The sequence below is a fragment of the Sceloporus occidentalis genome, unplaced genomic scaffold (assembly GCF_023333645.1).
Source record: "Sceloporus occidentalis isolate IW3139 unplaced genomic scaffold, rSceOcc1.0.p SCAF_9, whole genome shotgun sequence".
NCBI lineage: Eukaryota > Metazoa > Chordata > Lepidosauria > Squamata > Phrynosomatidae > Sceloporus > Sceloporus occidentalis.
Genome location: NW_028316989.1, coordinates 13,944,344 through 13,961,086, shown reverse-complemented (window position 1 = coordinate 13,961,086; position 16,743 = coordinate 13,944,344). Strand labels below are relative to the sequence as shown.

At 44.9% G+C, this 16,743-nt stretch overlaps 1 protein-coding gene across 6 annotated transcripts in view; it reads left to right on the top strand.

The window, feature by feature from the left end:
- USP2 (ubiquitin specific peptidase 2) overlaps positions 1-16,743 on the top strand; it is a 60,865-nt gene that overhangs the window by 25,988 nt on the left and 18,134 nt on the right. Inside the window, exon 1 of one of the 6 annotated variants that reach the window (XM_089537430.1) lies at positions 9,230-10,235. The exons of the other annotated variants lie outside the window; for them this stretch is intronic. Within the exon in view, the coding sequence (XP_089393556.1) occupies positions 10,089-10,235 (147 nt within the window). The 5' untranslated portion in view covers positions 9,230-10,088. Of the gene's footprint in view, positions 1-9,229; positions 10,236-16,743 lie in introns of those variants that run through there. 6 annotated transcript variants of the gene reach the window in all.

The window sequence follows — 16,743 nt, the reverse complement described above, 5'->3', positions numbered from 1 at the left end:
GGGGCATGCAGGAAAGATTTGAGGGCTCAGCTGTGGAGATCTGTTTATTAAAATTAAACCCTTCCCAGACAGGGTTATCAGGCATGGTGAGGTCTGTTTGTTTGGCTGTACTCAGCAGCTTCTATAACTCCAGAGAAGTTTCCATGGGACTTTTTGGTATGTTTGCAGTAAACCCGTTGACTGCAAACAGGGACACCAGAGCAATTAATGCACCTGGAGACATGTCAACTTTGCAGAAGCTTGTGTTCTCTTGCATGAACACTTTGTCTTGTAAAACCCTTGCCCTCACTCCCAGGCTGGTAACTTTCCACTTTCATCCTCATTCGGAAACCTACTTCAGCACAAGGAGGGGATCGGGTCATGGCAGGGTAGACCTAGACAGCCAGAGTTTGTTTTTCCCTCTGTTTAATTTATATCCCGCCTTTCTTCCATTATGGCACCTATGTGCCTCCAAGTCACTTTTCACTTCTGGCAGCCCAAAGGCAAACCTATCATAAGGTTTTCTTGGCTGGTTTCTTCAGAGGAGGTTTGGCCAACCTCTGAGGCTGAGAGAGTGTGACTTGCCCAAGGTCACCCAGTGGGTTTTTATGCTCAAGCAGGGAATTGAAACCTGATCTCCAGAGTTGTGGTCCAGCACCCAAATAGTTTATCATATAATATAAAGCCAAATAGCTAAAATATGTAGTAAAAACGATTAACAAGCATGAAACAACCCAGCCAAGAAAATATTAATGTAAAACAATTAAAAACACATTCAGCACCTAGCATGTATTACAAAATCTAGCACACACCTTGAACATCCTTCTGCCCCAACCAGTTAAAGGCCGGATGGATGGATGAATGAATGAATTCTTTGCCTGCTGCTGAAAAGAGGGCAGACAGATGGCCAAGTGCAGAAATGGTTAAACATACCATTTTTGAGTGCCATGAAGAGTAAACTCAGTAGTAAACAATTAAGAAATAAACAATACAAATGCAATATATATATATATATATATATGCATGACATTTATTGATTGATTTATGTAATGTTGCATTTATGTTGTTCAAAATGCTATCACGGTTGGTCATAATCACGCTCTTGTACTTTTTACTCTTTTTGTTAATAGGGTTATAAATAACACCCCTTTGAAAATGCTCAGAACATTTTCTTTTGGCTTTCCCCCTCATTTGTACATGATTACCCCCTGCCCCACTTTGCTTGGTTTTGACTTGAAACCTGGCAGCAAAGAACTGCAGACCCTGGGCCTGCATCTGGTCTTCCCAACTAATCCCTTTTGCAGACAGGATGGCCTTTAAGAAGCAAGACTTCCCTCCCTTCCTCTCTGCTCTCTAAGTCTCCCCACCATCTTTTTCTGGCTCTCAGCTACTGGAGGAGGGGACTGGTTGGCAAAGGAGTTCAGATCCTCAGCCATATGGCAGCCCACTTCAACTGGCATCACACACATCCTCATACACGGGCCCACATGCCATCCGACTCCATCTGAGAGGGACATTAAGGAGGGTGAGATTACTGGGGGCACAAGCTGGGATTGTCAGGACACAATCCCTGGAAGGGGCAGCTGACACTTTCAGCTGTGTGCATGGATGAAAGAAGGGGCAGATGCTCATGGCAAGGAGAGGTACATCCCTCCTGTCTTTGTACCTCTAACTTCATGACCAGCCGCTCGAGCACGAAACTCAGATGTATGTGTTTGGCATCAGAGTCCCATGAATATTGTATGTACATAGAATGATAGAGTTGGAATAGACTACAAGGGCCATCCAGTCCAACCCCCTGCCATGCAGGAATGCATAATCAAAACACTCCCGACAGATGGCCATCCAGCATCTGTTTTAAAATCTCCAAAGAAGGAGACTCCACCAACCTCCAAGGCAGCTTCTTCCATTGCCAAACAGCTCTTAGTGTCAGGAAGCTCTTCCTAATGTTGAAGTAGAATCTCTTTCCCTGTACTTTGAATCCACTGCTCTGTGTCGTAGTCTCTGGAGCAGCAGAAAACAAGCTTGTTCCATCCTCAACATGACATCTCTTCAAATATTTAAACAGAGCTATCGTATCACCTCTTCACCTCCTTTTCCCTAGGCTAAACATGCCCAGCTCCCTAAGCTGCTCTTCAGCATTCATCTCGTACAAATTTTGGCCAAGATATGACATGGTCTTTCCTAGGATAAGAGTTCCACGTACTGAACTATGCTACAGCTCCCTTCTTACTACCTCCAGGACTCACCATTTCACTACAATAGCTTCATGTACACACCGCCACCATGCTGGTGGAGAGGATCAAAGATGCATCTGGCTATATTTCTTGTGAGGGTTGTCCACCACTGTCACCATAAGTGAGGACCGCTAAGGCAACAGTTATGGAGATCTTATAGATGCTTTCATGGTCCCTGTGTGAGGCTTTGGACTTTATCACCCATGGATTTTAAACCATCATTAAAGTATATAGTATCACCCTTGGCAATACTTATCACACAGCGCCATCTCTGTCTCATTGCTGCCTTGCCCTAAAGCACTGTTGATTGGACCTTGTCATTGATAAGAAAACCAGTCAATAAGCTCTCAAATGCACTGCGATAGCATTAGTCCTCGGGTATCGTAAGCAGTTGCAGAATTGTGAGTAACATGATATCAGTGTCTCCTTCTTTCTCAGTGTCTCCTCTCTTTCCTATCCCCTCACTAACCCAGAGCAGGCCGTTTTTGTTTTTGTTTTTTACTTTATTTTATTTTCTCCCTCTACCCCCTAATGAAGAAATGACCATCTCCTTCTCAGGAGGAGACACTCTCATTTCATCTTCTGTGGGCACAAAAGGCATGCAAAGATCAGAAGGCAGCATTAGAGCAGCGATGGTGAAATCACATTGCATGGCCATGGGTCACCAAAGGAACCTAAAGTGCTAAAGCAGAGAATGTGTGACAAAGATTACTGCAAAATCACTATGCTTCTGTTCTTAAACTGGCACAATTGTAGTGGGACTGAAGGCACATGTGATGAAGTCCTTTGGGTAGCGTTTTCAGAAGCACCAGTATATAATACAAAAATAATTTATTACACAGAGGTTCGACGTAACATTTATCACTACTTATTTAACACATCTAAATCTTGACTGACCCTAATGAACTATCACTATCTCTCACTCCTAATCCTAACTAAATGAGTTGCACTTAACTAATCTGTCTCTGACCCTGACTGACTCGCCTAACACTGCTGACTCATATTCCTAACTATCCAGTTGTCCTAGGTCTAATCTGCACTGCAGAAATAATGTAGTTTGACACCACGTTAACTGCCATGGCTCAATTCAGAGGTTTGTAGCTCTGTGAGATATTTCGCCTTCTCACTCAGATTGCTCTGGTGCGCAACAAACTACAATTCTCAGAATTCCATATCATTGAGCCATGGCAGTTAAAGTGGTGCCAAACTGGATTGTTTCAGCAGTGCATATTTGATCATACACACACCAGCCTTTACTCCAACATATTTCTTTCCTTCTTATATTTACTACACATTACATACATAGCCATCCCTTACATTAATGTTAGCAATAAACACAGTAAATTTTTATACAAATCCAGAACATCACATCCTCATAGCCAGATGCAAACCAAGGACTCCTTCTGCCAAGATCCACTGTAAAGGTTTACAGCAGATGATGTTTGGATCTGCATCTGGCTATGGGAACATAGCCAGATATTTCTCTAATTCCCCATATACTGTACTATAGGCATGTGCACTAGCCATGGAACTGAGCCATGGAATGGCTAGTAGTGGATGGGTGTATGCATCACAGCAATATGGAGAGGGGAGCGTTGTTCATTGGGGACGGAGAAAGAGAATAGGGGTCTGCATAATGACCCCAAATAAGACAGACACAAATAAGATGGACTTCCACTTGCATAAGTCACTAACAGGGTACCAGGCAAAGGATTTTGATTGCCTCCCATGACTTCAAAATTTCTGGAAATGTTATATCTCTAGTTTTTCACTAAGGCTTAAATAGCCTAAAAGCATCATATCTTGGAAGCTAAGCAGGGTCAGCCCTGGTTAATATCTAGATGGGAGGACACTAAGGAATCCCAGGTGCTTTCGGCTCTATTTCATTGGAAGAAACGGGCAAAACCGCCTCTCAGGATTCCTGTCCTAAGAAAACCCTATGAAATTCATGGCTTCGTCATAAGTTGACAGGTGCCTAGAAGGCACACAGCTCTTTCAGCACCAAAGATAGCCCTTTTGCTTCTTTTCCAAGTGACTCTAAGGATGAGAGGCTTAGATTGGGATCCCCAAACCAACATGTCACTCTCCCTCTACCCAACCGTAATGAAGGGTCAAGCTCTCTCATCTCTCCCTCTCAAAGGGGAGGTTTAAAATAGGAGTTGCCCTGATTTACCCTCCTAGGAGGTCATTCTGGGTTATAGGAGACCCCAGATGACTTCCCTGGGTTGCCTTATTGGTAAGCTGTTTGCTAACCAGATATAGCAATGCCCGGGGTTACTTAACATGCTGGAGACGAGCAGAGAGTTTACGAGGAGTTTAATGATCTCTCTTGCTATTTTTTTCCCCCAGTCTTCAGTTTGGTTTGATTTTTATTTTTAAATTTTTCCAGGTCAGTATGTATTATAAGAATCATTTAAAAGAGAAAATTCAATTAAATTGCAAATTGCAATGCAAATGGCTGGGAAAGACTGACGGGAGTTTTTATAGCCGTGCCAAGAGACTCAAGTTCCATGTCATTAAACTTAGACTGGTGAGGGTCACATCAGTTACATGTGACTGCAAAATGTTCCCGCTGCCAAGTTACTTACTGCTGTTGGCATGTGTGGCGCTACTCCTGCAAGGTTGGCACATGACCAGTGGCAGGGCACCTGTTAACCTTAGTTCTGCATTTTATGATGGTTTCTCCAGCAGATTTGGAAGATGTAATAAAAGCATAAGAAGAGACCTGCTAGATCAAACTAAGAGTCCATCTAACACAGGAATATATATGTTGGTTTGATTCTTTGGGGAGGATTGGGGGGCTTTTGCCTTTCTGTCCTGATGCTGAGCTTCCCAGCGAAATCTGGCTGGGCATGATGGATATTTAGGGTACCATCTATTGTCAAATATTATTGCAATGGCAATAGATTGCCTTTACAGTCTAGATGGCACAGGGGTCTCTAGTGACATGGTGGCAACTGTGGGTCTCCAAATGCTGCTGGACTGCAACTCCCATCAACCCTAGCCAGTATAATAATACAGCATGCCAGCAAACGTTGTTCAGCAATATCTGTAAGTTCCTCAAAGGTATCTAGTTCCTCAATTTGAGGGGTCTTGCTTAGCAATCTTGGACATACTGGGGCTACATAAATAGACATGCGCAAATTTAGTTGACTTGTATAACAGAACTGAGTCTGGCTGTGTTTCCGTGTGATGGTCTTGAAAGCCTGAATAAAGGATCTGCAAGTTATGTGCTTTCCTGGCCTCACAACTCTGTGTGGGTGGCAACCTCACAACCCAGCTGCGCACACAATTACAGTCACAGAACACAATTACGTTTTCTGCATCTTGCTCAGATCCCAGTCTTATGGTGTAACAACACACAGTGCCATATATATTCCTGGGCTGTGTCGATACGTGTGCATTTTTATCAAGTTGCGCATCAGTTTGTCCAGTCCACCAGCCTGAATGTGTGTGTGTGTGTGTGTGTGTGTTTATCTCAGTCCTCGCAAGCTGTATTAACTGGAATGACAGCAGCCTGCTGGCGAGGGGTTTAAAATTCCCGTAGATAAATAATGCTGCAAAAAGCGACACCACTCTGTCTCTCTGGATTTATTTTTAACGCTGCCAAAAATAGCTCTACCTCATCCAAGCTAAACTTAGCTTCTCTGCAGTGTCTGTACAAAGAGATTTGGTTGGAGGACAGTTGGAAGCACTGCAAAAAAACAACATTGAGCGGATGCTTGATTTTATTGAAAGAGAAAGGCAGACAGCTCAGTCTGTTTTTTCAGGAGCGAAACCTCATGCTTGGCTTACTTGTCCCAGATATGTGGAAGGTGGCTGTGATAACAACTGTGCACTCTGGGTAGGCTCAGAGGCACTCTTTCTACAGACAGCTCCAGTTTGGGCTTGATGCGAGTGTTCATATGTCAGCCAAACTTTGATGTGTCGATTTTGAAGAACAAATCCCAGAATCCACCCCCCTGCAAGTTCTCATGTACTACCTGAAGAATTCTGGAAGTTGAACGTTTCCAAGGGCTAATGTTGTGTGGAAAAGAAGGCAGGAAAAACAGATCCAGTCTGCTTCAAACGTAAGCCCAAACCAAAGCTTGCTGAGGCTGCCACCCTCCATATGCTTAACATGGTTAAGAAGCAATGTCTGCTAAACACATTGCAACTTGCTTCTGAGTTATTACATAGGATTGCACTGTGAGTGAAGCCTTGCTGGCTCATACCTGTGTGTTTGAAATGTTACTAATTCACAACAAGGTGTTCTGGATCTGGGCCCATAAAATGTCAATGACATTAAACCATGAGCTTGGACTGATTATATACTGAGTTTTGGTCGCCAAATCTTGTGTCAGCAGTTGCAATGAACTTTGGAGCGAACTTCCAGCTTGCAGAACAAGCTATCAGAGCAAGTACAGTTGTCCCTCTACATTTGCGGCTTAGACTTATATTATTTGCGGATCTGATTAATATGTTCTCTTTGGGGATTTCTAGCTCCTCTAGCACAACTCTACTAGAAATTGACCATAGAGTTGCCCTGGAGGACTTAGAGATTACTAGAGAAAACACATCTCTAGGCATTTGTAGCATGATTCTATGAGCAACATCTGATAGATGTTGGCCATAGAGTCGCGCTGGGGGACCTAGAGATCCCTAGAGAAATGTTATCTCAAGTAAAAACATTGTGTGTGTTTTCATTTGTGGTTTTTCCACTTTCACGGGGGTCCTGTGCCCCTAACCCCAGCGAATGTGGAGGGACAACTGTATTGGAAATATATAACTAAGCCAGACTAGATAGAATTGTTGCTTTGGGAAGCTGTTTAATAGTAGTATTCCTGGTATACCCTGAAAATCTGTCACCTGGACAAAATGTAGGCCTGTCTCTACCCTTGTCCTTTTTCTTTCTTTCTCCTGTATGATTTTTAACACCTTTGCATGACAAAGAAGCCAGCGGAGTTTCAAAAGCTTATGACATGTATTTTGTACATTTTGGGTTGGTATCGTTGTCTTGTGAATTTTGGGATGTTGTTGTATTTTGACATATGGACAACATGACAACCCCTGGATACATTTTGCAGAGGTTCATGATTTGATGTTGTAGGTGATTGGCCAGGGAAGAGGTTTTGTTAGAGAAACAGCGCTCACCTTCTGCCTCCTTGTGGCAATTCACTCTATGGACCAACTGCTTTTCAGTTGATCTTTGGGATAAATTTCTTTGGGAGAGGGTCTTCTTGGTGGCTGCTCCCAAATTTTGGAACTCCTTCCCTAAAAAAGCCCCATCGTTGCTCTTCTTCCATCAGCAAGTTACAACATTTTTATGCCATTAGCATTTTTGGATGGCGAAACTGAGTTTGGTTTGAGAAACTAACTGGGGTGGGGTTTTCATGCTGTGTGGTGCTGTTTCTAAAGTTGGCATGTAGTCTTTTAATGAATTTTAAGGTTTGTAATGTAAATACCACAGACAGCCAAACAGACAAACAAATGGGTCATTGAACAGATCAAGCCTCGACATTCCCTGGAAGCCAAGATGGTCAAATTAAGGCTGTCGTACTTTGGCCACATTGTGGGAAGGCACGACTCATTGGAAAAGACAATAATGCTAGGAAAGGTAGAAGGTAGTAGAAAGAGAGGAAGACCATACACCAGATGGATAGATTCAATCAGGGAGACCATGGGCACGAATTTGTAGGACCTAAGCAGAGCAGTGGAGGACAGGAGGTCTTGGAGATGCCTCATCCACAGAATCAGCGTGAGTTGGGGTCAATTCAGGAGCAGCTAACAACAACTAAATTTTTCATGTTTGTAACTTCATAAACTGTTTAATTTTTTTAAAATAACTTTGCTATTAATACTTCTGTTGTAGCTTTTGTATAATGTATATTGTTTTTAAATACAGCGGGTCCTTGGTATCCACTGGGGTTTGGTTCCAGGATCCCCCATGGATACCAAAACTTGTGGATGCTCATGTTCTGTTAAATACAGTGGGATAGTACAATGGTATGCAGGGACGTAGCCAAGGGGGGGGGATCTTGGGGTCCGGACCCCCCCTCCATTAGAAAAATGAATGGTGTGTGCTGCTGCGCTGCCGCACCCAAGCCCCATTATAATGGTGGCACTTAGTCTGGACCTCCCCCCTTCCTAAAATCCTGGCTACGTCCCTGTGGTATGCCTTATACAAAATGGCAAAGTCAAGGTTTGCATTTTGGAGTGTGTGTGTGTGTGTGTGTGTGCATGCGCACGCGCGCTTATATATTTTCAAGCTGTGGATGATTGAATCTGTGTATACAGAATCTGTGAATATGGAGGACCAGCTGTATGTTAGCCACTTTTACAGAGCTGTATAATGTAGTGGTTTGAGTGTTGGACTAAAACTCTGCAAACCTACTAATATTCATAGTATGTATATATTTTATATATTCATATCCATTTTGGAATATGGTCATTTGATGTGGTCATTGGTCGCAATAAAGCGATTGATGGATTGAACTCTGGAGACCAGGATTAGAATCCTCACTCAGCCATAAAAACCCACTGGGCATGTTCTTAGGCAAGTCACACCCTCTCAGCCTCAAAGAGAGGCAAAAGCAAACCCTTTCTGAACACACCTTGTCAAGAAAACCCTGTGATACGGTCCACTTAGGGTCACCATAAGTCGGGAACATCTTGAGGGCACAACGGCCACAAATACCTCAGTGACAAGGACAGTGCTGAGTATGTGTCTTGCTCAATCTTGCTTTAAACATCTGGCGGTTTCCACATATTTTATTTCTAGAGTGAGTTGTGGAGTTTTTAAAAAAGCAAAAATTAGTCACTAGGCCAGTTTAGCCAAGTTGCTATGACAGCTGCACAGATCAAAACTGGGCACTGCCAACCTTCACGTTCCTCCCTGGCTTCCCCCTCCTGGTGCTTGTGCTTGGAAGGGTCCCAGAGCTTTGGCCGTCAGTGCCTCCCTCGAGAGAGCCCTGCCTTCTGTGCAAGCTTGCCTGGGCATCCGTCCCACCTCCCCTCCCTTGATGTCAGAGAGATCCAGGTGCCGTCAGCAGCTCCACACATTCCCTAGGAGGCAGAAGAGGGAAAAGTACACTGTGTAAGAGCAGCAGGCAGCAGCTTCACCTGGAGTGACAGCTCAACAGCAAACTGGGTTTTGAAAGGCCTCCTGAAAGACAAGGTTCTGGGACCACCGCAGAGTGAAGCCGGCATGGCTTTATAGACCTGAGCGTGGAGTGTCAGCCCTATGATCCACCTTCTAGGAGACTCTAGGAAACTTTTGGGGCTTGGTCTGAAGAAGCTGCCTTATTCTTTCGCTCCTGTTCAGTTGATAGGACGCCTACATTAAGTGGCTCTCTCCTTGGTGCATCAAGAGCCCCCCAAGACTGTGTTTTGCTCTGAAGAAACTGCCTCATTGTTCTTCTGCTCCTTGATGTTGGTTCAGTTGATGGGACACCAACATTGTGGGTCTATCCTTGGTGTATCAAGACTGTGTTTTGCTCTGAAGAAGCTGCCTTGTTGTTCTTCTGCTCCTTGATGTTGGTTTAGTTGATGGGACACTAACTTTAAGTGGATCTCCTCTTGGTGGCTTTGGGTGTATCAAGAACCTCCCAAGACTGTGTTTTGCTGTGAAGAAGCTGCCTTGTTGTTCTTCTGCTCCTTGATGTCAGTTTACTTGATGGCTCACCTACGTTAAGTGAGTCTCCCCTTGGCGGTGCTGGGTGCTTCAAGAGCCCCCCAAAACTGTGTTTTGCTCTCCACGGAGCTGGCTGGACATGGAGTGATACCTTCTCTGCTTCTTCCTCTTGGTTCCTCCTCTGCACCTTTTAGGCTTCCTTCTAAGTTTGGAGCAAAGGGAAGATCAGAGGTAGCTGTGGAGTGTGCAGCCTTTGCAGCATGCGGAATTCCTACACGGTGACCCTCCCTGAAGAACCCCCCGTCTCGCCCTTCCCAGGCATGCCCAGAGACCTGCGGACCAAGACCTCCATGTCAGGATCCTTGTTGGTCTCCACCTTTGTGGGTCTGGTGCTCAATAAAACTAAGGTATGGCTGCCCTTTCCCTTCCAAACCCACACTACGCCAGCCTTGTCCTATGGGTTTGACAAGGATTGTCCCTTCACAGCTTTGTAAGATGGAGTTACCAGGAGATGTAGGAAGTTGGGGAGATAGGCATTGCATCTTGTGTGTTCAAGGCTGCTCAAAAGGATTCTTCTGTGGGCAGAGGTGCTTGTAGTAGCCAGTTTGGTAGCGGCACGGTAGAAGCCCCTGTGTTCTCACTTAGGCTGTGCCACTGATTTCATCACATGGACTTTGGACAGCTGCTGCAACCTGCAACTTTGCACTGGGAGAGGGTTAAAGCTAGGGCACTGCCCTATCACCGCAGAACTAGACACCAAAAATAGCATTATGTTTGACCTGACTGTAGCCTTACCCTTGAGATAGATAGATAGATAGATAGATAGATAGATAGATAGATAGATAGATATGAGCCAGCTTAGCGTAGTGGTTTGGGCATTGGATTATGACTCTGGAGACCAGGGTTCAAATTGTGGCTTGGCCTTCTTAGCCCACTGGGTGACCTTTGACAAGTCACACTTTTTCAGCCTCAGAGGATGGCAATTGCAAAACCCATCTGAAGAAACTCGCCAATAAAACCCAATGATAGGGTTTCCTTAGGGTCGCCATAAATCGGAAATGACTTGAATGTACAAAACAGTGTGTGTGTGTGCGCGCGTGTGTGTGTGTGTGTGTGTGAAAGAGAGGAGGTGGCAGGAGATCAGTGTAGAGAGAAGCCATGGCTTGGAGGGAGAGCACCTGCCTTCCATGCCAGAGGTCTCAGGTTCAATCATTGATATCCCTAGAAAAGACTCCTCTCGGAAACCTGGAGGAGCCATTGTCTGACAGCATAGATTTCTCAGCCAGCATTCCCCTAGAACCCTAGGATTCCATGAGATGTCATTTGAGGTACCACACCAGATCATGATTGAAATTAGTAAAGGTTGTTGTTATAGCTGTAGGTTTTTGAGCTGTAGATATAATGATGGTCATGCAGGGGTTCCTCAAGACCTGAATATAATTTCAAGGATGGTGAAAAGATTGAGAAAGGCTGGCATGGATGATCCCGGAATAGATCTGATTCGGTATAAGGTGGCTTCCTATCTTCCCGCTGTTTGCTAGAGCCTGACATGGGTAGGAAGTGGATCACCATTTGCTGCTATCAAAAATAGGGAGATCTGCAGGCTCTTCAAGGAGCAGGGAGACTTTCCCCTCTTCGTTCTCATTGTGGAAAACAGTACTAAGTGAAAAATGACTGCCTCCCACTGTATACCTCTCCACTATTTCTACTGATAAACTCTTGGGTTGTTGTCACCAGAGCCCCATATAGACAGAGCAGGGGCAGAATGAGGTGGGAAGCTGGCAAGCCTGGACATCTTCTGGAATGTGGAGAGAAAGTTCATCAGGAGATCAGCAGAGTTTCCAGTTGTCTGGAGAGGAAAACCACAGCAACTTTTAAAATGTTTTCCTTTCCTAAATTAGGTTGCTGGAAAAGAATGCCAATTGGGTGGGGGGAAGGAGAAACCAGGAATGGATTTCTGTGTGAAAGGGACTTGTGAGCTTGATTCTGGTGCCCATCACAAATTCCTAGGCTTCTCGTGTGCTCAGTGATACCCTGCGTCCTTTAATTCTTCGTGTCTGTCTGCCTACCTGAGTTGACACTTTGCACCTGGCTGCAGTTTAGTAGATTTCCAGACTCTGGTGGAAAGAAAAAGGTTGATCCTACAAACCTGACCTCTGCCCACTCCTGAACTGGGAGGCACATTCTAAGATAAGATGCTGGCTAGTTAATCTGCCATCTTTTGACCCTCTCTTGCCATACTTAAAGGCTTTTCATGCACACCTAGGGATGATGCCACGTGGGTGTGTATTAATCTGCATTCTGAATGCCAAGGATCAAGTCTAGTCCAGCAGAATTCAAAGGGAATGCACAACTCAAACCAACGTGTGGTTTGAGCTTTGGACTATGACTTAGGAGACCAGAGTTCAAATCCCTGCTCCGCAGTGGAAACCCACTAGGTGACCTTGGCAAGTCACCCCCTCTCAACTTCAGAGGTCCAAAACATTACAGAAATACTGTAATCCAGTTTGAAACCGCTTTAACTGCGCTGGCTCAGTGCTAAGGCATTTTGCAAACTGTGTTTTAGTGAGACATTGATCTTTCTCTGTCAGAAGGCTCTGGTGTCACAGTAAGGACTACAATCCCCAGAATTCCCTACCGTTGAGCCAGGGCAGTTAAAGCAGTCTCAACCTGGATTATTTCTGGATCCTTCCACCTATGTATACAGTATTATAAACAGCTTAGAGATGTGCTGAGTTCAATATTAAGCAGTATAAATATGTAAATGCTATTGCTATTGCTATTGGAGTGGGTTTTGGACCTCCCTCTGAACAATTTTTTCCAAGAAAAACCCATGATAGAATTGCCTTTGTCAGAAGGGATTTGAAGGTGCACAACAACAACAAACACAAGTTAGGAGTTTGCCACACTAGGGTTAATTTCGACATTAAAGAGAGATTAAAGCGCATTTGAAGCATCCTGCAAATAAAGTGAAAATGGCAAGTAATTGCCTGAAGGATGATCACGCGCAATTGCGCAAATAAAATGATATTGGAAATGCATCATCGCCGAAATCCCAGAAGTAAAAAGATGTGTGTTAATGCTTCGTTGTGACCACTCGAATAGCGGGTTTTGTGCAGTGTCGTGTGAAATGGTTTCGTGTAATTACACAATTTTTCCAAGATATTCATGGGATAAACTCCCAATCTCCTTCATGTGACACAGTTTGGGAGAGGAAGGCCAAAAACCAGGAGTCCCGGGTCGTCGTCCCATTCTTAGTCTTGCCCTCCTCCTCCTAACCTTCTTCCTTCTTTTCTCCTTCTTCCTCCTCTTGTCTTCTGCTTCCCTGCAGTCAAACCCTTCCTGACCTCCTTGGGTCGGTGCCCTTTTGGAACGCCTTTGTTTTGCCCTTACGTAATGGGCTCCCTTCCATGATGGCACCACCTGCGGCTCTGAGCAGGTCAGTCTCCTTTGTTCAGCAGATGAATGGAGCCAGGGCTGTTATGTAAGAGTTGTCAGTTCCTCTCTCTTCCAGCCTGTGAACAGCTCAGAGCCTGGTTTGGCTCCACACAGCAGCTGAGGCCAATCCAAACTGGCTGGGAAAAGAAAAGGAGAGATTTGGCCTGACAGTAGCAGGAAAGAAAGCTATTTATTTGGGAGGAAGCACTTTTTTGGAACTAGATAATGGCCTGCTCCAAAGGTCTAGCTATGGAGAGTGGCAGGGAGCAAGAGGAGGGCATTGCCTCCTCAAATAAAAATTCTGACGCCCGTCCCCAGGAGATTTTCTTTCAGTCCCTAAATTTCTGGCATTGCAATCACTTAAAATGTGACTTGAGCATTTAGAAATACAGTTTAGGCAAAGAAAAAGAAGGAGCAGAGTGACCAATGGAATGAGAATGCAGGGAATAGAAGAGATCTAAGTGTAAATGATTGTCAAGGGCTGCATCCACACTGCAGAAATAATTCAGTTTGACAATGCTTTAGCTGCCACAGCTCAGTACTATGCAATGCTGGGAGTTGTCATTTTCTGAGAGATTTAGCCTTCTCTATCAGAGCACTCTGGTGCCACTGCAGACTAGTAAAGTGATATCAGAAATGTATGGTTGCTGTAATCCCAAAAGTCAAAAGATGTGCGTTAATGCTTCTTTGTGACCATTTTAATGGCGGGTTTTGTGCAGCGTCGTGTGAAATCGTTTCACGTAATTACATGATTTTTTCGGGACGTTCATGGGATAAACTCCCAATCTCCTTCATGTGATAAACTCCTTAGATATATTGTTGCTGCCATTATCATGTGCCTTTGAGTAATTTCTGACTTATGGCGAACCTCTTGTGCAGTTTTCTTGTTCCGACAAAGCTTTATTCCACACCCGGCATTTTTAATGTGACCCGGTGAGTTTCAGGGCCAAGCTAGAAACTGAACCCTGCTCTCCAACACTCAAAGCAGTACATCTTGGAGATGTGCGGTCTCCCCCCAAAATACTCTCCATTCCTCTCTTCTTCCTCCTTGAGCAATTTCCTCCATTACCTTGATCTGGAAAATGCTTTGGGAAAGAGGCCAATGAAACAGGAATGTCCAGCCACTAGGACTGATGGGAGTTGTCAACCAACAACATCTGAGGAGCTTCACAACTCACACCCTTCTCCTAATATCTTGAGGTTTGGATTTTTCCACATTGATTATTTTTTAATAATAATTGCCTAATGGTTAGGTACTAGGTTTCCAGACCTTGGACCCATTCACATTACAGGATTGTGCACTACGAATCCACTTTACCTGCCATAGCAACATTCTATGATCTGTAATATAATGCCTGGGATTTGTAGTATAAGGAATTCTCAGCCAGAGAGCCCCAATGCCTTCCCAAACCACAGATCCCAGGATTCCATACGATGCAAACAAAGTGGAACCATAATGCTATATTTGGGGAGTGTGAAAGGTCTTCTTGTTTCTGAGAGCAGCATTTTTCTGTTGCCAAGATATATCACATTTCCTCAGTGCTCAGACTGCACCGCCTCCGATGCTGGGAAAATACAGTTTGTTCTCTCAGCTAGCATTTTTCTTTAGCCACCTGTCAACTTGTATTCCCCCTCTGTTTTGGTTCGAATGATCTGGTACAACCCCAAAAGGCAGCTCTTCCTAGTTTCACCTGTCTCACGGATAAGGAGTGATGAGAGCTTTGGAAAAGTACTTTCCTAGACTGTTGTTGTTGTTGTTGTTGTGTGCCTACAAGTCATTTCCACTGTATGAAATTGATATCCTGAGGTTTTCTTGGCAAGGTTTGTTCAGAGGAAGTTTGCCATTGCCTTTCCCTGAGGCTGAGAGAGTGTGACTTGCCCAGTGGGTCTCCATGGCTGAGCCAGGATTTGAATCCTAGCCTCCAGAGTCATTGTCTGACACCCAAATCGCTATGCCATGCTGGCTCTCTGTTTCCAAATCCCACACCCAGCATTTTTAATGTAATTATTTAGGTCCCTTTCACACTATAGAATTAGGCCACTGTTATTCTACTTTCCCGCTTTCCCCCTTTCTCCTCAGCTTATTTCCATTCGCTGCAAACTGAGTTCACAGTGCAAAATTAGTTTGTATTCGGTTAACTCAGGAGAGGAAAGGCGGGGATGAATTCCCCTTCCCTGTAGGCTCAGGCAAAAGCAAACTGCTGCAGCCTCTCCTAGCTTGCCTGTTTTTCCTCCTTAATAACTTTTGCCATCTTGATCTGATGTTGCTTGGTCACAGGTATCCTACTTTTCTTCTGTGAAATGTTGGAGGGTATGCCCAAAAGCCAAGGTTCAGACCTTGGCTTCAGCTGATCTTGTGTTCATGGCCTGCTCCCTGCATTCCCTCCTTTGACGTTTAATTGCACACCTTGACTTCTTATTTCTAAAGGGGAATAAAAGCAATTGAATTGGTGGCTGTCAAAAACTGAATTTGGGCTTCTACCCTTTCATTAAATCCCTTCCCTCTTCCTTCTGCACTCCCCCCATAAGTCAAGAGCAGTTCTTGTTATTATTGTGTACATCCCAAAAAATGGAGGAAGGGGGTCCACTTATTCTCTCATCATTGCAGGCACACACACACACACCCCCCATGAAGCTGCGTTGTTAAGAGTTGAGCTTTGCGCCATTTGGAGCGGGTCTATTTTCGGCTGTTGTCATGGACAAGAGGGAGTGCTGCTTTGCCTCCTACATGCACACACCAAGCACTGCTATTTTGGAGCTGCTGGCACAGCACTCCCCCTCCCCTTCCTCCTCCTCAGTTTCTGGGGTGCCAGCAGCGAAGGCAAAATGTTGAACCCAGCTCTGGGTTTAACTCTCTGAGCCCCAAATGCAAAGGAGCAGCAAGGGTGCAAATCACATGCATCCCGGATTCGTTCAAGGAGACAGCACAAAGGAAAGAGACCCTGGCACCATGTTCTCACTGTAGAGCATCACTATGGGGTGCGGGGAGTGCGGACCACACCAGGTGACAGTTAACAGTTAACACCCAAAGGGGTGGTCACTCATTGTCCCATCTCAAACACACACACCGCTACCAATGAGGGCACCTCTGCAGAAAGGTGAAGGGAAGTGTGTGGAAGAAGAGGAGGATGCCACCATTGCAGAGCATTGCCCTTCCTTCCCTTCCCCTGCCTCACCCTCCTGCCCAGCCAGCTGCCTGGGTCTGGCTGGGCAGGCAACTAAACAAGCAAGCAAGGCAGTGGAAGAGGAGGAGAGTAAGGTACCACTCTATTCTGCTTTGGTCAGGCCTCACCTGAGATACTGTGTCCAGTTCTGGATGTTGAGAAGCACTCCTGAAGTGCCCATCCATCACTTTTCCTGTCATTTGACTTCATGGTTTCATAGTCTGATCTCTGGAACAGCACAGAAGCTGGCACCATCTTCTACCTGGCATCCCTTTAGAGATTTAGATATGACCATAATCTAATCTCTCAGTCT